General features: G+C 44.3%; 1 protein-coding gene across 2 annotated transcripts in view; it reads right to left on the bottom strand.

Moving 5' to 3' along the window:
- The window catches only part of EIF2B3 (eukaryotic translation initiation factor 2B subunit gamma), a 137,786-nt gene that overhangs the window by 10,695 nt on the left and 99,739 nt on the right, over positions 1–27,352 (bottom strand). For both annotated transcript variants that reach the window (XM_048860683.2, XM_048860684.2), the window contains 5 exons: positions 25,964–26,091; positions 23,800–23,978; positions 19,883–19,963; positions 17,998–18,146; positions 582–685 (listed from right to left, as the gene is read on the bottom strand). In XM_048860683.2, the coding sequence (XP_048716640.1) occupies positions 582–685; positions 17,998–18,146; positions 19,883–19,963; positions 23,800–23,978; positions 25,964–26,091 (641 nt within the window). The remainder of the gene's footprint in view (positions 1–581; positions 686–17,997; positions 18,147–19,882; positions 19,964–23,799; positions 23,979–25,963; positions 26,092–27,352) is intronic.

Genomic DNA, 27,352 nt, shown 5'->3' with positions numbered 1-27,352 from the left:
TGCTTTTCATTTGCATAAAACAGAGCTGGTCGCAGGTGCCTTGATAGCCAATATTGAGCAGATTTTAATGCATGTAACACTCAATCCTGACTCTAACGACGTCCCCTTGGCTCAAGAGAGGGATGTGCGCTGGTCCCTGTGGGACTTTCAAAGGCAAGGGAGGCAGGGGACTGCACGGGTCAACTCGGTGGGCTGCGTTTGTTCCCCTGGATGTTGACAAAAATTATTAGTCAAAATAACGACGCTCTGTGCCAATGGCAACCTGCAGGCTGATTGTGGTCTCTGGGAACAGACTGTCTCAGGGGTCCAGTGCTGATCTCAGAGATGTCAATGGGAATTTCGCCAGTGACTTCAGTGGGAGCACCAGTCCCTTAACTCCCCTTCATTCAAGAGGATGTCGCTTGGACAAAAAAAATCCATCCTAATGCGACAAGGCCCCATGTTGTGGGAGCAGAACCTGCCCATTAGCTTACTGCTGCATCCAGGTGGAAACAAGGATAAAACCTAGGGTAGGAAGTACAGGAAATACTCAGTCCCTTTATTTAATTCTAAGACCATTATAAATAAAGCCCCCTGCTTACATTTGGGTTCCAGACGCTGGCTGCTTCCAATCAAACAGTCCCTGAGGTCAGCTCCTTTCTCTATCACGGCGTTATGACAGATGAGGCAGCTCTGGAGGCTGCACCTGTAAGGGGAACACAAAAAGAAGATGGATACAGAATTTAACTAGGGATTCAAGCAAGTGTAATAACTAACTGCTCCACGCTATCCGAGGAGCCTAACACAGGATTCTGTAGGCAGGCCAAGCTTTGATGCAGCCCCATCTTGCCTGGACTTTCCCCAAATTCCACCCGTTCCCTGACCATTGCACTAGTTGCTCTGATAGAACCTTCCCGCCAGCTGTCAGAATGGGTACACAAAGAATGGGTGCACGTAGAAGTTACTGAAAGACAGTTACACTGAGAGATGATTTTTGTATTTAGCTGAGTGGTAACAGGGGAGCATAGGACTTACCAGGGTCCATCTAGCCCAGTTTTCTGTCTCCAACAAAAGCCAGCACCAGATACTTCAAAGAAAGTGTAAGAACCCCACAGCAGGGAGTTGTGGAATAATCTGCCTCCCAAATTAGGTCTCCTCCTAAAGCATGAGGTTCAATATCCCTTCCACAAAACTATTTTTATTTTTAGCATTAATTATTGCAAGTTTGGATATTCTTCTTTTCCAAATAATGTCCCTTTTTGAATCTTTTTAAAATCTTGCTTTCAGTGATTTCCGGCAGCATGGAGTTCCACAGTTTTACATGTGGTGAAGCCCCCAGCCACTCTGATCTTTGCTCAGGAGCATCCCCCTCCTTGGTTAACAGTTTCATTGTTCTGGCAGAATGCTGCAGCCACTGGAGGTCCTGGTGGTTGATGGACAGGCAGTCTATCGCGTAGCTAGATACAGCCAATCCCATGAGGGCTTTGAATGTGGTGTATACAGAGCTCTAGAATTCAGTGCAGAACCATGCGGATGTGGTTGCGGTGACCTGAGTTAAGACAGGCTTCCCCACCACCACCTGCCAGCCCTACAAACTCACCCTAAGCTCCTTCCCGCTCACACACCATCATCAGACACAGATTCTGCCACCCAAACTTAGACAGCAATTCTCCTGCTGATGTATGAGCCAGGGCAGAATCCAGCTCCCTCTCTGACAGCGGCACCGGGTCTGCAGGGCTAACAGGAGCTAGAAGGAGCAAACCCTCACTTCAGTCAGTAGAAGTCATCAGCTCAGACCCAGGAGTACACAAGAGGAGGTCTGGGGTGTAAGAAGGGGAAACCATAAACATGTGCTCTGACTACAACCATGCGTGAGCCCTGTCCTTCCCCCCGGAGGAAAGGCGATAGGGATTTACTCTGGAGCTGTCCAGCTCAGGTTGCCTTGTCAGGTTTCTATGAAGAAAATGTTAATAAGATAATCAAGGGGGGAAAAGGCACCACCCTGTCACAACTGCTGCCTTCCCTGCAGAGCAGTTTGGAGGCCATCATGTTCCAGGAGAGAGTATTAGCTTAGAAATAATGTTTATCAGTAGAGGTCAGGTTAAGGAATGAATCAGTTCAGCACAGACTGCCCGGTGCTTCTGTGCGTTTTCCTAGCAAGGAAAAACCTATCCACAGCGTGCCCCACGCTCAGGGAGCCTTATCAGTGTGTGAGCACTGCGTGGGCCAGTTCTAGCGGATATCTTCCCAGCCTCACGTAGGGCCCAATCCTGGGCATTCCCAGCACCCCTAACTCCTACTGATTACAAAAGGAATTGCAAGTGCTCAGCATGTCTCAGGATTCCACCAACGGTTTATAAGCCTTAACCACTTCCCACTTGTGCACATGTCTGCAGAGAAAGGATTTCAGGAGTGGCTGACAAGGCTCAGACAGGAGAATGCTGGATCTGAGCGTGGAGGAAAATCTTGGAGGTGGCTCGATAAGAAGAAGCTGGGGTTATAACCTAGAAACTGCTCCTGCAGTCATCATCTTTATATTGGCATCAATGATAAGCGAGTTTTCCCACAAAGTGGGTGTGTGGTTGGGGTAGGCTGTGCTGATGCCAGGGAACCAGAGGAAACTTGCTGATGCAGGCCAGGTGCTAGCAAACCAGGGGAAACCTGCCCTTCTTCACCGCCAGTGGGGTGGGGGGTGGGGGAGAATTACCACCTCCAAAGCTTATAAAAGCACTCAAGCACTTAGAATTAAAAATCATTCACAACATTGTCCCCCCAATCCCATAAAATAGCAGCGGATCCAGTTTTTATTGTTCGGGTGGAGCAAAACTTCAACAGATATAAACACATTTTGTGGGTGTTCCTTGCAATCGCTGACAGATGTAATGCAGCCATTTTGAAACCACTTGTAAATGCCTTTTTAAAAAGTATGCTCTGCAGGCTGCCAAGAGAAGTATTCTGTGTGTTTATTTTATTTTTATTTATTTTTTAACATAGAGAGAGAGGAAGGAACTTTTATTCTCTTGCAGGGTAAATGTTACATCTCAGGACAAGTCTATTGTGTTCTCTAACTCTTTGGCCACTGTACTTCCTGGCTGTGTCAAATACTCAATACTATTTTATCCTGGTAAGAGCTCTGATAGCTGTCAATTTGATGAACATTGTTGCATGTGGTATACATGCACACAGTTGATTTACTGCATTCTAATGGGACCCATATTTTTCTTCCTAAAACGTAGTATATTTTTCAACTTTTCAGCACTGTGAAAATGGATATCTTCTGACCTTAAAACTCGAGAACGACATTCAAACCCACAAGAACTAATTTGAGTCGTTTGATTTACAGCTGAAATTTCAATTAGAATTTGTTTCAAGTGAGATTGCACAGCTGAAAAGTCTGGCAGCTGGGTGTTTTGCTGAAAATAAATAGAAATATGCAGTGTGTGTCTGCATTCTAGAGCGAGTGTTTTACAAGCCCAGTCCTGCAGTGGTAACAGATGGAGATGTCGGCTAGCCAAAGCATATTAGTTTGCTCCACAGGTACAATGTGCAAGTGAGAGCGTGAGTATGTGTGTCTCTGAAAGACAGAGAGACTGACTTTGTTTTTAAAAAAAAGGGAGGGAACAAGAGGAAGAAGAGTAATGGCCAAGGAGGCGGGGGGTAGGAGGATTACAAGGATTTAGGTCTTTAAGCTGCAGACCACCTAACAAGATCACTCTGAAATGCCACTAATTTCAGTAAAGCCACAGACTACCCCCACCTCTTCTCCCCTCCTCCCCACATTGTAAACAACTAATCCCAGCAGAAAACAACAGAGAGCAAAATGTACACACATTCTGCAACATTCCAGGCCCTTCTTTATCTTCTATTTATTTTTCTAAAAGGTCAGAGATTGGGGGGGGCGGGGGGGGGGGGGAGAGAGAGAGAGAAGAAAGCCAAAAACGCAGTCCATCTCTTGTGTGGGCTGAGTCAATGTCCAAACACACACAACATGGAGCTTTTATTGCAAAGCAGTCCCTGGACTTGGCATACTTCCCTCCATTCCCCGCCCCCCAATTTGTGGCAAAATCTCATAGCTTTAAACCAGAGGACAGGGTGGTCGATTGCATTTGAAAGAAATGTAAAGAATTGGGAACGAATTCCATCTCCTGTCAAACTTATAAATAAGGAAATATTAGTCCCAGAGACAGACTGATTTACGCAGCCCTGGAACTGCTGACTTTCAGGCTGGCTATCCGTCTATAAATCAAACTCTTAAATCAAATCTGTCAATTGCAGTTGTAACATGTGACTTAAGAAAAGCAAAGCATCTACCACCTAAGGTAGTCAGATCTCCCAGGAATTGTGGTCCTGGATTCTTCTTAACCTTTGCAAAATATGCAATGCTCAGCACACAAGGAACGGTCTGCAGGAATCCAACACACAACCCATAATTACAGGCTACCCACTGATTATTTAGGACTCCGTGATTAGAGTGATGAACATTCCTGGAAGAAAGGGGCTTAAATAACGGAGGTCAAGACCTCAAGTGGAGCGTTGGCCCTCGACGTACAAGCTTAGGAAGGTATGGATGTCACACGTTTGCCTTACAGCAAAACGGCTGAAATGGAGATGGAAAATATCCAGGGCCGCTAGCTTAATCCAGTTGTGCAACAAAAGGTGATAGGCAACAAGGCAAGCCAGGGATGTTACACATCAGACGGAGGATTTCTCACTGAAAGGCGTGAGACGTGGAGGAGAGGTTGAACAGGCTCTGGAATGGAGATGTACAAGTTCTAAGAGGGATGGGGTACAGAGCACTGTACCAGAGCTGCACGGCCGGCTGAACACTGTACCAGGGCAGCACTGATGCATCCCTAAGGAGGTCCAGCCACTCCTGCTTGGCCAGAAAGATGGTAGCCACCACAAGAGGCCATCAGGGTGGCAGATGAAAAGCAAGGAAAGAAAGAGTAAAGCATGGTTCTCTAGCAGCTGCCAATACTTTCCAAAGGAGTCCCGCTTAGTCTCTCTCAGCCAGTGGCATGGGGGCTATGACACACAATCAAAGGGGTCAAACACTATGATCATGGGGAAAATGGAGAGCTTCCAAGCCAGGAACCCAGAGAATCCTGAAACTTCACTTTCATAAAAATACCTTTTCACATGTTAATAACAAATTGGGATAATGCAACTCCTCCATTTATACACTCAAGTAAATCCCAAAAACTACAGTAGATGACAACTGAATATGCTTAAATTTAAGAGATAATTTTTAAAGAAACCAGTCTGTTAAAAGAATATGGGCTTTGATCTCCAGTTCTCCCCCTAGGGGGGTAACACAAAACTCCTACCAACCCCCTAAGTTCTTAAGCAATTTGTATTATCTCTGAGGGTGTATTTGCTGAGGAACTTGTTTCGTGTCTCTTTTCTAGACAGGTATATGTACTGTGCTCATTACCATGGTATGATTGCTTTACACTTCTCCTGCCTCACACCCTAAATATTGCACTGTGCATTATATGTACTTGCCTGCATTCATATTTTCCAGTTACAATTCATGGGATCCTTCACATAACTGACCCACCGTCACTGGTTTTAGAAGGTGAGATACTGGTTTCTGGGCAAGGTGGACTGGGAAGTGGTTCCTCACCTCTGACACTTCAGTTTAGTTATCTCTTGTTGATCTTGGAGTAAGTTCATCCGTGGCTCTTCATTTAGCTAAAGTCCAGTTGTAATACATGGCAGATCTGTTGTAGCCTTTTTCATTGTAGGAACCACAGAGCATCTGGTCTCTCAGGATTCATTCGTTTACAGGTCTTATTTTAGGAGGGCTGTATCGCCCGTGATCACATGGATACTCATCTGATGCAGAAGCCATTTGTTCTTCATTTCAAAGGCTCGAAACAGAACAATTATTCCTTAATTTCCAACTCTGGTTTAATCCTCAGGTTTGCTAGCTGACCCACCCCAGGCAGATGCCGTGCCATTTGGAGTACATAACAGGAAGGCACTCTCCTTGGGATTTTCCAAGTGCAGATTTTTGTGGTATTGTGGGGTGCCCCATTTAGGACATCACATTAACCTTAGTGCAAAGTGAACCCCATTTGAGAAGTCTTTTTCTAAATGTCTGTCTTGCCAATCGAGCCTGGGACCTGACAGCCAAGCCAGGTTCTTTCCTTCTCTCCCATTAGCAGTAAAACAAGTTCCTCATCTCAGTTCTGCCTTAGGCTACATTTGTACACTTTTCATGGTCTTCAAATGACCCCCTCTCTTACACTTGTGCAACCCCATCGTTCCCACAGGAACTTGGTTAACAATTGTGTTGATGCTACAGAAGTTTACCTCACTCTCCCATACCCACGTGGGGGAGATTTTCAAAGGTACTTACGTGCAGAATTCCCTTTGGAAGTCAGTGGGAGTCAGGTGCTTAACTGCCACATGTGCCTTTGAAAACCTCCCCTCTTGGATCTACACGGCTAGCAGGAGCAGAAACTTACTGGTGTCTCTGAAGCCAGATAACTCTGATGAGACACAAGGATCAGATCAGCTGAGCTGGAAGTGGTCATTTCACATAGTCACTCTTCAGAGTGGAACAATGATTTAAGCTTAACCTCTGATGTAATTTTTATTTGAACCAAATGTTCTGAAAACTGGCAAGAGTTCCTTGTGCTATCAGGGAAACATCTGTATCCATGTTAAAAAAGTGGTAATATATGTAATGCAGCTTGATGTAAAACAACGTTAGCCAAAAAGAATCTCTTTTGGGGGATTAGTGATAAAAGCAGCTCAAACATCCAAAAGATGTAGGTATTTTATGAGGAGGAATGCCGTAAATATATAAAGTGGACTTCAACAGAGTTGAAGGTGGCTGAAAATCAGTCCTCTAAGTAGCTCAAAGATACTCCTTTCTCAAGGTTCCCGGGATGACCCACCTTTTCCATTTAATGGCTGTTGGTTAACACATAATTCACCAAAACCAACAACAACTGCTCCAATGTGCAGACAACACCCAACACCGGAGGCGCAACAAACAGAGACCGAGAGAGGACGGAACCCAATCACAGCGTTCCCCGGAGGGATTAGACCTTGCAGTGGAGATTTGCTCAATGTAATGCCCTACATTCAGGGAGAAGAAATACAGAGCCCAGAACAGGCTGCATAACCCAGCAGCCATGCAGCTCCCATTTAAGAAACTCAGACCTCAACTTAGCAGAGCACTTACAAACCTACTTAACTTTAAGCATGTACATAAAGTCCATCCCTATTAAGCAAAGTAGTTGAGAACATGCTGAAATATTTCTCCGTAACTGCCCTAATTTGACTACTTCTACAGCTGCCACAGGGAACGTGTGGAAGTGGTGCTGGAGGAGACAACTGCCATCTTAAAAAGTGGGGCATGACATAAAATGTTTGAGGGTCACGGCATGAGCTCAGGTTTATTTCCAGCTTTGCAAACTATTGGGTTCGAAGCAACTGCATCTCCTCATTCCTTCTCATGAGGGGACGTGTTGTAAAACATATTTTACAATGCCACACAAATGGTGCCTTGGCAACGGGATCTCTCCTTTGTACTGGTATTATCCAAAGGGAAAAATAAGACCACTTCTGTGCTGAACCCCTATAAAATTCTTCATTCCATCCTGGTTTTAATTAGAGCTTTCTTCAAATCGTTCCATTTCATACATCAGGTGCTGATTTAGCACTATCAAGGAAACAACCAATAAACTTCACAATCAATCTGCAGTTAGTAGTCAATCCAGCTTGCTTTGCTTGTTGTTTTCTCCCTTTGTACATGTTCTCATAGAAAGTAGCATTAAATTGGAGACATGTGGTAAACTAGAACAGCATTTAACTAGACACATGTGGTCCCTCTTAAGCCCGTTAGCTGAGTAACAACTACAGCAAGCATTTGTGCTTTCTGCTTCAAGACAGGTAGCTGGAACTTGTTTAACAAAATCCAACATGTAGCTTATTATCTCAGTATGTCTGATCAGGGAAGATCCCAGTTTTGGTCAATATAGAATCAATGGTGATAATTCTTTGCTCATCTTTTGCCCTGTAAAAGCAGGTCATGTCCAAATCTTGCTGCTTACTCCTCCTTACTGGTTTTAAAAGTCATCCTTTTCTTTTTCCTACACACCCAGAACTCCTAAGATTTCCCACCCTGATCACTGTAAGCTCCTTCTCTCCATCCCACCTCAGGTTGATATCAAAGACAGCTGCTAAGACCACCTCACCTCGATCGCTGAACCCTGCACTGGCTCCCTCGGGTTCACCACATCAGCTTCTTGTTCTCAAGGCCCTTTACAACTTCATCCGTCTGTTCGCTCACCTTTACTACTCTGACCAGCTTCTCACACACACATTTCTATTCTGTCTTACACTTCGCTCCTTACATGTAGAAAAGCCGCCCTAAAGAGAGACACAAATCCTCCAGATCTCGCCAAATCCACTTCCATTGCAAAGCCCCCAAGGACTCAGCCTATTAACGATGGCATAGATGGGAATTGTTGGAGCTTCATTTATATAGTTATGAAAACCTGCAAACTAATATATGCATACACATATTTTGTATATGCTTGCTTGTATTCCTCTCCCCTTAATATGTACCTTGTCTACTTAGGTTGGTTGCTAAATGGGGCAGGCAGTGTGTCTTCGGATGCATTTGCATAGTTCATTAGCACAGTGGGGCCCCCATCCTAATAGCTGTTACTGCCATAATAAATAGAAATAGAAGAAGAAGAGGAAGAACTATAACTAAGTTTCCTTTAATGAGCCAGTATTCTTTAAAACTCTTCCCTATTCTTACTAGTGCTCTTCGGGGTCGCAAAATCAGATACAGCAGTCATGGCATTTACTTTGTGATAAGTACATACCGGAGAGCGAGAATGGAAAGGGACGGCTTTACACCCGTGGTTTTCAACCTCTGGTCCGCGGACCCCTGGGGTCCACAGACTATGTCTAACATTTCCAAAGGGGTCCGCACCTCCATTTGAAATTTTTTAGGGGTCTGTAAATGAAAAAAAGGTTCAAAACCACTGCTTTACACAGACAGGTATGGTCAAATGGCTGTACAGGTAAGAATGTCTCTTTACAAAAATTAGATATCTGAACCCAAAATTCTGAGTGATGTCCAGACACTGCTGGTGTGTGGTCAAACAGCTGAAATTCCGTCCACTGATTTTACAGACCTTCCCTTATAAAGGACACAAATATGCCCCATACCTGGAAATCATCATCAACCCCTTTATCACATACTGTAACAGTCTTAGAATCAAAGGGACAAATTCCTTCCAAGTGTAATGGAGTTCAGTGGAGTGGCATCTGCTTATACCAGTGGTGAATTTGACCTAAAGCATGTAGGTTTTTCTCTCTTCCCCCTCAGCAATGCAGTACTGGAAGAGAGACACACGGAGAGTTCTATCCACGCTGGGTTTAGATGGTATTCATATTTATTTATATAGTGCCAACACGTTATACGCTTTGCAAATACATAAGACGACAAGGTCCTTGCTCAGAAGTTTTTACAATCTAATCTATAAACCATACACTTTGCACTCAGGGATGGCATGATATTTAACAGAGGTGGTTTTTACCACCCTGGGAAAAAACAGTTAATCCCAGTTTAAGGCATTTTCTATTTCAAAAACTGTTTCATTAATGCATACCACATTACATGTAGTTTTAGTTAAATATTCAGATTGTGGCTACATAAGGCTACATAGATTCATAGATTAGTTTAGGGTTATACCAATAAAACATAAAACTGCAGTGGGCATAGTACAAACATATGTAACTAGAATACTGAACATTAGAAAGTCTGCATACATTTTGGTTGGGTTTTCCTCTCAAGGAAGTTACAGGGCATGACTCATTTCTGTTTTCAGTATTATATAAACAAAAGTTAAAGCATTCAGTTGCATGAAAACACCAATAATGCAGTGCTGTAGGCTTGCAGCACTAAGCAAGCAGAAGCATGTGAAGTTGCAGACAAGCAGTCTAGGTCCATTCGGCCACGCAGCCCTCTGAGGCAGAAGACCAACCTTGATGTAGTGGACAGACCGAGCCTCTTCCTCAGTTCTGAATGGATGTACCCAAAGTTTGGAAAGATTCACTCTGTGTTTGCTGGACACTGATACCATTATTTTTCCCAGGGTTAAGCCTGTATTTACTTTCCTCACCTAATTTTTCCCCAGGAAATTGCCAACTCTGCTTGCACTTGGATTTTATGATACACTGAAGAAAGAGGATACACCATCTCATCTACAAGGCCTATTGGCAAGGAGAGGCTGACCTTATAGGACTTGCAAGATTGGCATGTTTGTTACTTGTCAAATTTGACAGTGTCCCTTTAAATCTATTGATTATACATACAATATAAAAAATAAATCTGGCTAATATACAGTCAAAGTCAGAACCCTGCTCACTTCAGCAATGAGCTCAACATCACTGCCACTGGTGAGGACTTCCACTAGCACGGAAATGCTCATATCATCATAAGCCACGCACCTAGTTCTGCCTTACACACTACGGTGAGAGTAAGAATCTCACCGAAATCCCGCAACGCTCTTTGCCTGTGCACGTGTCACACTCCGACACACAAGAATTGAAATACATTTGTGCTTTGGGTTTGCCATTGAAAAATTAGTACCATTTCACCACATACGGCACTGTGGTGAGTCACAATAGACTCTCTAGAGCCAAAGCTTAACCAGCACATGTAAAGACTTAGTCACTTACTCTTCATGCCTGTAATGTTCTCTCATTTGAACGTCCCAGAAATTTTTTTTTACTGTCGTTTAGTTGCCAGAAATGACAATCTGTTTAAAATCTTAACTTTGTTATGCTATTTCTTTCAACACCTAGTAAACTCCGGTTAGCTGCACTCAAACAAGCCAGACCATAAAGCAGTCAAGGGCTTTAAACTTGACCTGAGCCACCTTCTGCAATTCCAGTCCTGCACCTCTCCTGAACCGAGATGGCCAGTTGTGTCCGGCTGGCTGGTGAGTGGTGGCTGTTACTCCTTTCTGAAAGGAATCTTTCCCTCCCTGGTCCCTTTTGGCTTTTTGGCATTCTGCTTCAGGAATTAATACCATTTTTTGTTGGGGAATCTTATGACACATCAGTTTCAAATAAAGCCACGCAACTGAGACTGGGAAAACCGTGACATTTCTACAGTCGAAACCTTACAGAGTTGCAAGCAAAGCATTCTTGGGGAGTGGCCACATGAGAGAGCTGAGCACACAAGACATGAAGGGAGATACATCCCGTCCCCTGAGGACTCTCCAGGTTTAGACCTTAATGTGGCAACTGCATCCATGCAGGTGAGCCCCTGCATCCATGTGGAGCATGCTGACTTCAGAGGGCAAGCGACTCAGGACAGGGGCTGTAATTTGACAAGCCTGGATCCTTCTGGTGCCCATTTTTAACAGATATGTAAACTAAACCCTAGAACAACCTGCCAGTAGGGGCTGGGGTGGATTCGGAATCACCTGAAATCTTTAGCTCACGATTGGACGTCTCTTTCTGAACGATATGCTCCAGCACAAGTAAAAACTATGGGCTAGATGTAATAACTGGATGAAATTCTCTAGCCAGTGTTATGCAGAAGACCAGACTCAATGATCATAATGGTCCCTTCTGGCCTTAAAAAAAAAAATCTCTGAATAATGGCTTTGCTTCCATCCACTCTGATTAAAGCATTGGTGTACCAGGCGGAGCTTCCTTGGCTGGTACTCAGAAGGTCCAGGCCTCATAGGTGTTAATTTTGGATCATAAGCATCTTGCCATCACCACCATGATGGCTTCCTACTTTCTAAGGAAAGTGCCAAACACAGTATCTATGGCTGATGTGGAAACTCTTACTTACCAAGAGTTGGTTATGCCTGCCTGCTGCTTTGCTAAAGGTATTAGTCAAGGATACAGCAAAATATGTATCTTCAGTTCATCAATCTACCATACGGTTACTATGGTACTGACTTCCAAAATTCAACAAGACAATTCTAAAATAGTGTTTAGTTATAAAGCTGGTCATGAGCCTTGTGCTACTTTGTCTGAGCTCCTGACGTCTTGCGCCCTCAACTAAGCTCTGAGCTACCCAAGAACCAGAATCCTCCATTATGTTCCCATCTCTCGAATTTTTCCCAGTGAAACTCTTGGATTCCATGTCCAAAGAGCAGAGATGATGCACAGGGTACTTCTGGTAATTATAACACTAAGAGTGCATTTTTACACACCTATGCCCATCCACACCCCTACCTGCAAATCTTCAACAGCCCTCTCCATGATTATTACCACAGCTCATAGGAGGCCAGTCATGGACCTGGACCCCACACACAGAACAGAAACACAGTCCCTTCCCCAAAGAGTTTACAATCCAAATAAATCCCACAGTGTAGAAAACTGAAGGATCAATCAATCAGTCTCAAAACCTTGAGCCAAGATTTCAAAAAACTGGGGCTAAGGTTAGGCTCCTAAATCCATATTGAAACACCTAAAGAAGTGGCCTGATTTTCAGAGAGGTCAAACTTTGCGGGGAGCTGCTGGGAGCGATGATCTAGGTAAGCGACCACAGCTCCAGTGTACTTCCGAGGCACTGCATGAAACAAGTTTAGGGAGCTCAGTTCAGAATCATGATGGTTACAAAACTGTTTCCAAGCAGTACTTTCTGTTCAGCAGAGGGACCAGGATGGAATTTAGTGATACCAGCTCTCTCTGTAATCAGCACTGTCTCCCCAGGTAGCTAGTTTCAATCACCATCAGGCTGGCACTGTCGTGGGTGCTTACACTATAAATGACCTGTAGTCAGAGGACTTTTACATCAAAGACTTTCAGACACACAAATCTCAGAACCCCTTGGTACTACACCTCCTCCACCCCAACCAAAACAATAAGTAGAAAGGTCAGCCCCAGCTGCTAGACAGATTGAAGATGCTCACAGCTACTGTGCAGTGCAGATAGAGAGGCAGGAGTTTTCAGGTGACTTATTATTTCAGCTCGATTAGTAGTTTTCCTCTATGTAACTCAGTGCAGTCATTTGTCACCGAGCTCCAGGGAGCTGTCCAGAGGGGAACAAGAACATTTTCCACACTGCAGCATGTCACCTGGGCACTCAGCATCTCTCAGCACTTGCACTGTTCTATGAATTACCTCCTCTAGCAGCTTTCAGCTGCCCGTCTCTCCAAACTTGGTCAAGCATGTCCATCATTCAGCACATATGTAATACTTGTTATTTTATTGTCTAACTGATGGAAGAATTAGCTGTGCAGTGGGAAACACATTAAGGAGGAACTGCTGATTATTTTCCCTACGTTATTAACTTCTTTAATCCTTTTGTAATCTCTTATGACAAGGATTCATGTCCACCCAAATCATTTGACAAGAGCCAGGTTACAGAATTACTTTGTACTATGCCTGCTTTCTTCTGAAGATTCCACAGTAAAACTGCTTTTGGTCCACTGGACCGATCAATGTAAACCATCAATGGAGAAATGGATCGAAATCTGAGAACAGTATGAAGATGCTGCTGTACAACAGGGTCCAAAATTCCTCAGTTTATTTCTTTTGGAAGAAGTTGTCTCAGTCTGGAAGTATCATCCAGGTGATTAGCTCAGCTTTTTGCATGACTAGCTAGCCACAACCCCAGAATGCCAATCCAGTTTTATGAGGATGCACCTTGTGATCGTCCCATCTGCTCCCATGGAAGCTGTTTACCTGTCTCCAAGAGCAGGTGTTAAATTTCATGAGGCGGCTTCCAAAAAACTGTTTGGTTGGGAAATGGAATTTTGTGAATCCTTAAATATCAGGAAATGCAGCAGTTCCTACAGCATCCTGGGTTCGCACTGGAATCACCACCGTTTGCAATATCTCATGGAAATGCAAAGTGATGGTGCTCAGGAGATTCAGAGAAAAACCTCCTTGCCTTCCTTGCACTTTACTTAGTGAATCAAAGCCTCTGAGGTTGGCCTCAAAACACTGTAACCACACTCTGCAGTGTTCATGCAGGTTCTTCGGAGTGCCTCTGGCTTCACCCCAGATGGGCAATTACTGCGCTAACCAGCAAGATGGAGCAATGTGCCCATGGATGCTGGAAGATTTGCACCTCCTTCACGGACAGAGATCATGAATGTTTCCTTCCTGGAGGGCAATGTCCCTTAACCAAATGGTGACTGGGCCCTTGCTCAAGAAATCATCCTTTGGTGATTGTGCTCTTGCCATGTGTGAGCTGCCATAAACATTCCTGTTTGGGGAAAGTTATTAGAAAGGTCACGGTGAGGCAGCTCTGGGTTGATTTAAATCACTCTGACTTCTCTAGATCCCTAACACTCCGATGTCAGGACTGGCCATAACATGGGGACTGAATTACTGTCACTAGTTGATCCAGCCCACAAGTTTGGGTACGCATGTTGTTTTTGTGAGCTTTTCCGGTAGCTCTTGATTTGGCTGATCATGAGCTGTTGCTGCTGTGCCCAAGAGACCAGGTAGGGAGCATGGGCTTGGTTTTCAGTAACTCTTCTCCCTTCTTTCTGATAGGCCTCAGTGGGTAGTATGGAGTAGCTGCTCAGCAGCCTTATAGGCCCTCTCATACAGGGCCTCTCTCTCAGCTCCAGTTCAGTGGGCCCATGAAACCGTTAGAGAGACTGAAGTATTTTGGGCTGCAGTGCCACCAAAATGTTGACAACACTCAACTATTTCTCTTTTTTATTTCTAAGGCAACCATCACTGTAACATCTAGGGATCATTCTACATTGCCTTTCAATCAGACACAGATGGGGCAGCTTCTCTGCTTTCCCTATACCTGGCCAAGATGTGAACCAGGGAAAACGTGAACTAGCCGAGGTTCAATCCAGAAAAACAAGTGGTGAAAACTGGTTGGCAAGGGGAAGCAAGAAAAGGTCTTGCCAAGGGCAGTGAAACCTGTCCCTAGAGTACCAACACACCTTGCCAGACAGGCTCAGAATGCTGGGCTACTTTGGGGCACCCATCAGCTCTTGGGCTCCCAAGGAGCAGCAGTGGCTCATTTGACTTTTACATCTTTTGGTTAGCTAAGTGTTTCTCTCCTTTCCTCGATACAAACTTTGCAATAATATACCTGTGTTCTGTAAACAGCACTGCTTTCCATCTGCTTCAAGGTGCAATTCAAAGGTGTCATGTCTAATATCTAAAAACCTACCCGGTGATAGACCTGGCTTGCCTTAGGACTGCCTCTCTTCCTATGCAACACCAACATGGCTTAGATATGCTATGGCACTTCTACTGGACTTGTTTGCATACCTTTGGGGGACTGGAGGCAGAGCACTGTCACTGGATGGTCCCCATGTGAGAAAATCATTCCCTCTGGTGGTATGGAAGAGCCAGAGTTTACCGACTTTCTGACCACAGTGCAAGACACCATTTTAACAAGTCCTTTCTGGGATGATCGCTGGGTTACTTATGGATGTTTGAAGCAGGAAAGATAAGGAACCTGTTTGAAGAGGGGAGCTGTCTATTGGGGGTAGTTTAAAACAACATCAACAAAGTTAATCTATGTGCTGTATCCAGAAGCTACAGCCATGGACACATCACCAAAAAAAAATAAAAAAATCCACCAGCTGCAATTAAGGATTTGAAAGAAATGAAGGTCAAAATAACTGCAGTCATTTTTCCTTTTCATTAAGTTAAGATTAAGGTTTCTCTTACCACAACTCAGCTTCCAGATACATTTCCAAACCTTCCTAGATGTTCACTAGAGGCTTCCCATGCCAGCAAAACCAAGAGATTTACATAGTGTGATACAGGAATAAGGTATCAGCACAATATTTACACAAGCTTATCACATATAATATGAACCACGTTGAACTTTGAAACAAACCTTTATAGTGTAAATTCCACACAGAGAAAAAGCACTGAGACTCTTCTGGTGCATCAATAGTCAACAGCAAAAAAGCAGTTGGACTGATAGACTTTTGGAACTATCAAGGCTGTTGCTACGTTTTGGAGCATGACTGATTGCTGAGAGCGGCTGCACTGGCTTTGTTACAATAATGGCTAGGAAGAGGAGGTTAGTCAGAAAACAAAACCAGCGTGCCCACAATGGTATTTTGCTGTTCAAATCAATATTTGAACATACTGAAAGGCACACTCTGAATGATGATTATTAGGATAACATTCCCCGTTGAGGGTTTAGAACAGAACATTGCTGTGTATTCAGTGCAGAGGAACACATACGGATTTCATTAGCTACTTTTGTTATCTACCTATTTATATATTTAGGCCCCTTTGTGATTTCACCGTAGAGCAGCTTACCTCGTACGCAAAACCCTGCCAGAATGCCTGTGGTACCAATCCATTAATCAAGACAACAGTGTAGCTCATTGTCAAATCAGAGTATTTCCTGGTGCTTAGAGGACGGCAAATTCTGTGAGACTGCCATACTGGAGCCATTTACAAGTGAACTGGAGATCAGCTATTATCTACACACCAAGGAATTCTGATTTATGATGTGCTTGAAATTACTGTGGATTTCTATTAAAGACTAAACACTTGGCAGTGACGTACCATACTTACTTACCTGTAATTTAGCTCTGTAACAGTAGTATTCTCCACAGACCCAACATCCTTTTGTTTTTTGTTTTCAAGCATGTGACCGGGAGAGCCAACTTGGCATTTTTTAAGGGTTTGACTTCTCCCACAAGGACCCTCAGCAAACCTCATGGCATGAAGGAGCAGGGAATTAATAAAGGCCTGTATAGACTCTATTGAGCAGTTTCTTTTCCACTGACACCCACAGGAAGCTGGCTTGTTAGACGAGGTGGGAACTTTCAGGCAGCAACTGGTCGGTCATTTTCCCCTCACTGAAGAGTCAAGGGATGTTTCAGCAGGCACAACACAAAAAAAGTGGGATAAATATCATCTACCTTGGAGACTAGGAGCAGAGCGAGCTCCTCCCTGAATATATAACACACACAATACAAAGCAATGTTTACATGCACCTAGGTCGCTTCTCAAAGACACTCATGAGAGAACAGGAGCCCCAGAACTTGTGTGTATTGGGGGCCAGGGGGAATCTATGGAAGGTAAGTCTGGGAATCATTTGATGACTGGGCTGATTCTTCTTCTGATCTGCGAAGCAGATCTTCTTGTGAAGAGGACGTTGCAAGTATGTAATGACTGACTTTCCGGGTTTGGGAAGCACCGAGGCAGGATGAAAGATCAACTAGCTTCAAAACTGTTCATTTTTATTGGTTTAATCTTTTACAGTTTGCAAGCCCTTCCAGCATGCCAGGCTAACGAATTAATGAGGCTAACAAGTTAATGAGTCTGCTCCTGTCCTGCCACAGTGACCAGCTAGAATTTTAATGGTGCCAAGACAGAGGAGGTCTCATTTTTAAACATCTAAGTATTGGTGGTAACTGTTTGTGTGGATACCCATTCATTAGCTAGGGTCTCACACACAAGGAACCTCTACCATATGACAGATTTCCTTTTGGGAAAGCTTATTTATTTGCCCTGTTTTCCAGCAATTGTAATGCTAATGTAAAGATTCAAGATGACAATGAAAAGACCTAAGAGAATGTCAGTGGAGGCTCTCAAAATACTGAAGCAGTAGGAAGATTTTTATTGGTAAATGTGGAATTTTTACATCAGCAACTTTATAGGAGTATGCAGATGTTTATACCAAAAATGTTGAAGGCTAAGCCTTTAAAATAAGCCTTCAGTATTGGAAGGATGCGATCCAACCTCATGCAGACCAGTGAATCCATTCCATCTATATGACTTAAAATACATTGTGCAGATGACAGGCTCTCCAGAAGGATGGGATGGAATTAATCCTCCCTCTCTGGACCCCTCTAGTTAACTCTTTCCCTTGTTATTAGTATCCTATTGAGACTAGACAAGACTTATTTCTGATTCATTCTTACAGCCCACAGGAGATGAGAAACAAGCTTCTTCCTGAGACTAATTGTCATGGCCAGGAATCTCTCACAAGGACAGCCAGCATCCCAGTGCCTTTCTCAGACAGAGAAACAGCTTAGGACAGGGAGATACAAAGAAGTAACATACCCTTCCTCAATTGTGACAGAGTTCATGATGATGCAGTTAGTTATTTTAACTCTGTCTTTTATGGTGCAAGTGGAGCCAATGATGGAGTGTTTAATGGATGTCTTCTCTCCAACCTGCGTGGATGAACCAATGATGCTGTCAGATCCAACCTAGAGAGGAACAGAGTGGAAACTCAGTCAAACTATCATGGCTATATATTAAGTCATCCCCAAATCAATGTTCTTCGTATAGGATCTCTATCAAAAAAACATGACTATTCTCCATATACCTAGATACCATGAATAATACAAGCTATAAGTCAGCGATAGGCCTTGTTTACTTGTGCACACACAAGACACTTCCACAGTTACTGTCAACATATTCTGCATCTTCAAAAAACTTAGCAAACATCAAAATTCAACTACCCAAAGGCTTGTAAAGTCTTCGCAGTCTGGAGCATGTTTAAGGGTAAGAAATTATATTTTACCATGTTAACTACAGCAAAGACCTCACCTCTGAGATAAACCTATATCATAACCAGGAGTGAATGATGATGACTTTGTTTATAGATGAGAGCTACACTTAAAAGTGACCCTTCATAGGTTAACTATCTTACTCTTGATTAAGGGGAAGATCTTTTCCCCAGTATGCAGTTTTGGAAGTAAAGCATATACCTCAAAGAAGTGAGTACGTGTGGGTGAGGCCTGGTGGACAGGTCTAAAGCATGCTGTATGATCTGTAGAGTGCAGATTTAAAAGAAGAATCTATGGACTTGTCTCCATGAACGCTTAGTTTGCAGGAAGCCCTCAGACACCAAGTGACCGTGTGGACGCTGTAGTGCACTTTAATCTATCCCACTTTGAAATGGGACTAGATCAAAGCACAGTAGGGAACTGTTAGTGTGCGGCAGCAGGGTCAAGATGGATACTTAGTAAGCGACAGGCTAGTGCGGGGGAAATTCACAGCTTGCTGCAAGCTAAATGTTCCCGGAGACAAGCCCTGTGTGTTGAAACAGGCAGTCACAGAGCAATACTGCATCAAAAAAAAAGAATGGGGAATACAAGAAGTGGCAAAGAAATAAGATATTACCCTCGAATACATACAAAGCAGGACCTTGATGATCTGAATGTCTTGGAGAACACCTAAGACTTCTACGGATTCCAGGGTTTGGATAAATTGAGGTGGCCAGCTCAACAGGACCCCTGACTGAGCACAGCCTGGTGACCATTCCCCAGACAGACAGCTGGCCAGTTTCCACAAGCCTCCCAGCTCAGGAAGACTTCAGCACATGGGGCCCAGCTGTGTAGCTCTTTAACATGAAGGCAAGGACCTACGTGAGCAGTCCTATTTAAGTCAGTGGGACTATTTGTGTGAGTTCAGAACTCACCAAAGTGGGCCCAAAGCATAGGGGTTTGGAGCTGGGATTCAGCTAAAATACTTTAGCTAAGAGCCAGCACTAAAATACTAAACCCCGCTAAGCTTGCTGGCCTTTGGAAAGCCAACTGCTTGTCTAGCCTCATCTGCCAAACCTCACATCAGCCTGCTGGGGGACAAGACGCTGGTTTGGGGTAAAATTTGTATAGTATCAAACAGTACAGTACAAACAGTAAAACCTGTTTTTAATGAATAAAGATTGAAGGGCAGGAACTGATGGACGAGGATATGTGGGTGCTTTGGGTTGTTTTCCATTACTCTGTTTGACTCAGTAGTATTTAGAATATGCAGCTGAAGGAGAATACATGATCGGGACATTTTATTTTGTGTTCAGACATATCTTAGCTCGGAGCTTCAGAACCTTGGCTACGTTTTTGAGACAGAAGTTGAATTACAAGAAGCAGCTCTCGAAATTAAGGCTTAGCAGATAGTTCCACCTCCCCTCACACATTCCACAGGAACAGTCACTCACCAGGCTTCGGTCAGTGACTTGAGCGGACACGTGAACCAATGGTTCTTCTGGACACAGAAGAGCAGGTAACAGCTTAGGAACCTGGAAGAGAAGAGCCCAAGTCACAGGTGAACAAGCTAATGCTACATCAGTGTATTACATGGACAAATCCAAGCAGGCTTTTGTTTCACGGCACTTCGGTATATATCGTCAACTTGCTCATTTACAGAAGATATCATTTTACCACCTGTGGTTTAAGTTTGCAACAGATGCGTGCTAGTTACCCTCTTCACTCCACAGGAGAAGACAGACTGTACTGGTACAGTGCTGGCTATTACTATGTCTCCTCTTTGCACACCCTGCTGCGTAGGCAGATCTAATCAGGAGCCAGCAGCAAGCTGCAAGGCTCCCCCAGAACTCAAAGGACGCACAGTATTTGAGTTCGTACAGTGTCTCCCCTACAGAACGTAACTCCGCATGCTTTGACATAACACAGCAACTATACAGGACTCATTACACTACAGAGTACTCGGACATCCTAGGATGACTAAATTAAAGCATTTAGTCAGAAGGGAGCTAGCTGAAGCACAGGCAAGGGAGAACTATTTCAGATGTGTGAGGGGAAAACAAAAAGGTGATGAGGTGTCTGTTCCAGAGAGCAGAAGCTGCAGAGGAAAAGGCGGGTGCTAGAGAAGAAGACATAGCAGAGAAGGTAATAGAGAGAGACGAGGTCCAGGAAGTAGCCAGGGACAAATCCATGAAAAGCAATTTGAACTGGCTCCTGAAATGAATGGGGAGCTAGTGTTACAGGAGGACGGGATAATCCCACCCTTCTTCTTTGTGCAGGAGGGAAGACAGGCTAGGGGGGCACAGAGAGAGCAGGGGGGCACAGACTGAGCGAGAGGAGATGACAGCATGGCTGAGAACTGCAGCGGAGGGGCAGTGGGGCACACAGGCAATGCTGCAGAGGTGGCCATGGACAGACTGACATGCAAGATGCATGAGGAGAACAGTTCAGGGTTGGGAAGGATGCCAAGGTCATGGACAATGAAAGGTCCATGTTGAGAAGAGAGAGGTCATGGGGCTGTTTCAGGATACTCCCGCTTCTTTCAAGATATTCAGTTGAACGCAGCTGAGACAAAGCCACATTCAGTTAAGACAGACAGAGAGGAGTCCGAGTAGCACCTTTGTACAGACATCCAAGTATCACCTCAAGTGTGACAGTGAAGGTAAAAGTAGAAGTATGATCACCAAAAGGGAAATGGTCGGTAAAGAAAAGCAGAAGGCAGAGAACTGAACCTCATGGGATTCCATCCGGTGGGAGGTGTAGGGATCAGATGAAAGAAAATAACTTGTGGTCTCACAATGAGATGCCATTCACAGTGGATTGTGCAGATATGATCAGCCCTCTCCCTTCTGACATGCTCTGATCAACACAGAAAGAGTTCACAATGCTGGCTTTTAAATGGTCGTAAAGGTTCAGAGTGGACCCTGCGACGAGATGAATGGCTAAATTCACCCCTCTCAGAGAGCAACCGTTTCAGGCTGCCAGCAGTCCCAGGCAGTCGACTATTGCTGCATCTGCCACTCTTCACATCTTGAAGGTTGTCTCTGCCACCACCAGGGCTAGAGACAGAGCTGTTTAAAGGATGAAAGGTGACTTCCTGATGCATAAGATGCAGCCACTATTGAAAAGCAACAACTCACTGAGCCATCCCAACGAGGCCAATTTTACCCCAGTGGTTATGCCTTGGCACAGGGACGCTGTCCTAGCTTGAGACACAGTAGTGCAGCCATGACAGAAGGGATCCAAGAGAGAAATGAACAGCTATGAAGTAGCATGGAATGGTCCATAGTGTCAAAGGCTGTTCCGAGGTCTGGGAGATGAGGAGGGAGAAGCAGCCTTGATCAGCAGAAAGGAGGAGGTGGTTACATACATGAAGAATGATTTCTCATTTGTGGCCAGGCAAAACCCAGATTGAAATCAATCAAGGGTAGCACAGCACAGGAGGTGATCAGAATGATTAGAGAAAGCTACAAGCGCAAGCATTTTTTGCTCTGAAAAGGAAGGCTATCGATGGGGCGGGAGTTAGAGGGAGTGTCTGGGTCAAGGGGAAGTTTAATGTTTTGCCTTTAATTCATCTTAGAAGGAAGCTATTTCCTGCTACTGAAGCTAACTCCCCCTTGAACCCACTGCCCACACACTGGCATCCAGAAACCCAGCTGGAAGTGAAACAATTCAGGTCCAGTGTCTCCTCCCCATGAGGGCAATGGGTTAGAATGCTGCCCCTCTTCTGGCATTAGAAGTACAGTGCAGTAGCCATAGGCCTGCCTTCTTAACACACAGCTCGCTTTGAGCTGCCAGTAGCAGCTGTAGAGAGAAGGCAACAGAACTGCCTACAAAGCCCAAGAGGAGAGCAATTGCGACTCAAAGATTCCTCAGAGCAGAACAATAGAGGAGAAAACCACAAATAAAATGAAGGGTGCATCTTTTACCTGCAGTGGTAAGAGAAACAAAATGCAGCAGGACTGACAAGAGCTCCTTTTCCAGGGCTCCTCGTTCAGTTCTGTTATATGATTCACCTCCGCAGAGTTTCCTTAGGACCCTTACCATTCCGGAAAGCTAAAAATTCAAGGAAAATCTTCCCCAACATTGCAGGTCCCAAAGCGAATTCAAAGCACTAACATTACGTACCACCCAGGAGCAAATGCATTTCCAGCACTGACCAAAATGTAGAATATTTAGGTTAAAAAGAAAAAAACACAAACCCAAACCACATGGAGCCTGACTGGCTCAACTCAATAACTTTTCACTCAAGCGACTGCTGCCAAGTGCACATGCTCACTTCTGCTAGCAAGTGGCGCTCTCCCTTAACCCTTCCGACCCACTTGTCCTTGGGCTTATAACAGAACTTGCTCGCTGCCCTGTCAGCAGCACTGTGCCCTTTCTACCTTCTGTGTGCTCGACTATAGGCACCAAAACAGCTCCTCCCCACCCAATGCATGCAGAGCCTTTAAGCCCACAACTCCTGGGTTCATACCAGTTCTGCCCTGCCCCCAGCTATGGTTTGCATTCATTCACCCATCCATTTCAATGAGATACCACAAACGGAACCAGGAGGCTGACACAGGACTGGCCACTCCCAGAAATACCAACCCAGCCCCTTCATCTCCCAGCCACAGTCCCCGATTCCTCCCCCGCAGCATCCCTCCAGTCCTCACCAGCCTCCCCAAACTCCAAAGAAATCGGCCAGTCCTGATTGCGCACACCCCATCACTTGATAGGTGAAGTGAAGATGTGTACAGGGCAGCTGCCAGTTTGGCAAAAAATGGGATCCTCAGGGTTAAAGCTTTTAATCCTCAGGTCACTAATGCCTACTATTAACGCCACATTCTCTCTCTCTAGCCCTTCCCTTTCATCCCATATTTAACGAAGCCCTATATCAGGGTAAATGTGAACTGGAATTGTGACTGATCAATGTTATCTTCTCTGTCAGCTGGAGTGCCCTGCATTACATTGTTTACACTGGACAAAAATCTGCTCAAGCAATGGTACATTTAGAATGGAAGCTATTAGGCAGCCTATATATGTGGGTTGCTATCAGCGCCCCCCAATAACAACAACATTCATTTTCATCTGTAGCTCTCAGGGGTGGGAATCATCATCCACAGCTTACAGCGGGGGAAGTGAGGGGCAGAAGATTTATATGACTTGCCCGAGGTTGCCCAGCGAGTCAGAGGTACAACTGGGACTAAATCCCAAGTCGCATACCCTCTGCAGTGACCATGCTGAAGTGCTCAGTCAGCAACTGGATACTTGAGGGAGCTCCCAGGCAATCCTCACCAAAAGGAGGGGTGTCACTGATGAAGCTATCCCTACAGATAACATACACACACACATGCTGTAGTCCCATATACAATTTTTATATTTTCTTTACCTGTCTGTTTGCTTCAATGTATAACCCAAGAGTGTTCACTCGGTAACAGAGCCCCTCTTTCATGATATGGACGTAGCAACGCACTTGTCCTCCATTCAGATCTCCGCTGTGATCATTCCAACATGATTTATCTGGGGCAAATTCCAGCAGGCTATCACCCTTCACATAACTGTAGATGTCTGCAGAACATACATATGCAACATGAGGCAGGCTTCACAGAGGTAGCAACACTCTCCACAGAAGGGTTCTAGACACAGCAGCTTTAAAATATCTTGGGGAGGGGAAACCTGTCCATGGCCCTCACCTGAATATTTTACAGTCATTAAGGATTTTCTCCTGTGTGGTAGGGAAGTGCGACCATCCCCATGTTACAGCTGAGGGACTGAGGCCCAGGGCACGTTAAACGACTTGCCTATGGTCACACAGGAGGTCTGTGGATGACCCGGAACAGAAGCCAGGGCTCAAGTTCCAGTCTAGTACCCTACGCACTACCCACATTTTCACAATTAAATTGATTTGCACTGTGGCACAGGAAGAAAAACACAGATCCAGAATCTGGTTGATTCACTGATTACAATGGAGTTACTCCTGATTTACACCAACATAAGGGAGATCAGGATAAACCCCATAATGCATCCTCCTGTCCCAGCGGGGAAGAAGCCTGTATCTCAGAAACTCCTCTTTAATGCCCAAAGAAGTTTGACTTTCTAACCCCTGAACAAGGGGAAATCCAGAAAGCACAACAAGAAATCTTGGGGTTCTAGGTCTTTAAAAAGAGTAGGCAAACAAAACAGGGAAGAGTTTTGGTTTTTCACGTTGCCTATTAATTTCATTTGGTGAGCCCTACTTCTTGTGTCATGCGAAGGTGAAAATAACACTTCCTTATTTCCTTTCTCCACACCAGTCATGATTTTATAGACCTCTATCATATCCTCCCTTAGTCTCTTTTCCAAGCTAAAAAGTCCCAGTCTTATTAATCTCTCCTCATATTGCAGCCGTTCCATATCCCTAATAATTTTATTGCCCTTTTCTGAACCTTTTCCAACTCCAATATATCTTTTTTGAGATGGGGCGACCACATCAGCACACAGTATTCAAAATGTGGGCATAACATGGATTTATAGAGAGGCAATATGATATTTTCTGTCTTATCACCTATCCCTTTCTTAATGATTTCCAACATTCTGTTCACCTTTTTCGACTGCTGCTGCACATTGAGTGGATGTTTTCAGAGAACTAGTTGGGATTATGTTTTCCAATGTGCATTACTTTGCATTTATCAACACTGAATTTCATCTGCCATTTTGTTGCCCAGTCACTCAGTTTCGTGAGAGCCTTTTATAACACTTCGCAGTCTGCTTTGGACTTAACTAACTTGAGCAGTTTTGTAACATCTGCAAATTTTGCCACCTCACTGTTTACCCCTTTTTTCAGATCACTTAAGAATATGTTGAATAGTACTTGTCCCAGTACTGACCCTGGGGGACACCACTGTTTCTCTCTCCATTCTGAAAACTGATGATTTCTACCTTTTGTTTCCTATCTTTTAACCAGTTACCAATCCATTAGAGGATGTTCTGTCTTATCCCATGACAGCTTACTTTGCTTAAGAGCCTTTTGTGAGGGACCTTGTCAATGGCTTTCTGAAAATCTAAGTACACTATATCTCCCTTGTCCACATGCTTGTTGATACCCTCAAAGAATTCTAGTAGATTGGTGAGGCATGATTTCCCTTTACAAAAACCATGTTGACTTTTCCCCAACAAATTATGCCCTTCCCTTTTCTTTCCATTTAGCTTATTCCCCTTAATTAACCCCCCAATCCCTCTCCCCAGAAGAATGGAACTAACATGACATTTACCCCATCACACTACTCACCCTGCTTGTGGGTTCCACTTCTTCCCTCACCCTACACCTGTCTTGTCTGTTTACACTGTATGCTCTATGGGGCAGGGACCGTCTACCGCTTCGTGTTAGTGCAGTGGTTCGCACAATGGTGCTCCCCTCTTGCCAGGTCCTTAAACATTACCATAATAAGCATGTTGAATACATAAAAAAGAAAAAGGACCCACTGATTTAGACAAACTCTGGAGTCTATCCAGTAGCTCAACTGCAGCATAAATGCTTCAAGATCTTCATTAAACCAGCCGATTCTTTCACTCACCTAATGACTTTTGATCCTTCTTTTGATCCCGCTCTTTGTTGTCCTGTCCTTGTCGTAAGGATGCAGGAGAGGAGAACTGTTTCCTAACTAGATACGGAATCAGTTCACTTCGGATAGATGTTAATGACCTAGGAAAAAACAATGACCACAGATGAAATCCATGAACATTAAGTGCTGATAATCATTTGATTTCTTCACAGAAGATCCAGCAGACATTTTGCAGGTTGCTTATTTAGCAGAAATAAATATGCCAGATGCTCAAGAGCAACTGGCACTCAGACAGCTTCCATTAAATGTGTGCTTTCTTACTATATATGAATCTAGAAGGGACTTCACTCAACCTTCTTTGTGAGATAGGGAATCAAAGAAACCTTCTGACCTTCCCAGCAAATTCCCCATTTCTCTAACTCAAATCCTTCGGGTCTGTAAAGGGAGTATAAAACACTACTGGATCACAATGGTGGTGCTTGGAACCCACAGTGCATGGCTGCAAACGACGACACACAGTGCCAGGAAAATAAGAGAATCCAGCGCCTGCTGCAACGCCCTTCTCAGGGAAAAACAAGAAAGAAAGTACTTGTTGAACAGTGAAACGTTCAAGAATATCTGAAATACTCAATCCTTAAATGAAAACAATGAATCACAAGCCATAACGGTGTCCTGTTCCACTGCACATCTGAAAACCCAAAGAACATTTTCAGACTTATTTCCTTAACCAAAGGAAGTTTAACACATATCTTAACAAGTTCAGGAATGAAGTGTCATATTCTTTAAGGGCCTCAATCCAACAGCCACAGAAGTCAATGGAAGGGGTCCCACTGACTTTACTGGGCATTGGCTCTTTCTCTCTTATGTACTTATTTGGCCCCACTATCAAAGAAACTCAGCACCTCACAAACTTTTGTTGTATTTACCCTCAACATCCCATCCCCTGTGAGGCCAGCCAGGGCTGTTATCTCCATTGTACAGATGGGGACTGAGAGAGAGAGACGAAGTGACTTGCCCAAAGGGCAAGGGCAAGTAAGTGGCAGAGCAGGATTACAGCCAGGTCTCCAAAGTCCTAGGCTAGTGCCCTCCACTGGGCTACTCCTTTGCTTTTCTACAACAACAAATAAAGCCTGCTTCTCCCCCCACTCCCAGGACGGCCAATGCCATGTCTATGGCACATGAGCTTGGAAGGCTAGTATTTTACTGGAGAGTTAACATTGGAAGATCATTTGAATTTGCAATAAAAAGTGTTTGAAAATAACGCACATGTAATCACTGATGTACTTACTACGTGAGGAGAAGTAGCCTGTGGCCTACAACTTCCTTACATTGGGTCTGAAACCAGTTTTATTGTTATTGCTTCATTACTTTAACAATATGCATTTTGTTGCTGGCCTGTTA

Source organism: Caretta caretta, chromosome 8 (genome assembly GCF_965140235.1).
Source record: "Caretta caretta isolate rCarCar2 chromosome 8, rCarCar1.hap1, whole genome shotgun sequence".
NCBI lineage: Eukaryota > Metazoa > Chordata > Testudines > Cheloniidae > Caretta > Caretta caretta.
This window is presented reverse-complemented; position numbering and strand designations above follow the sequence as displayed.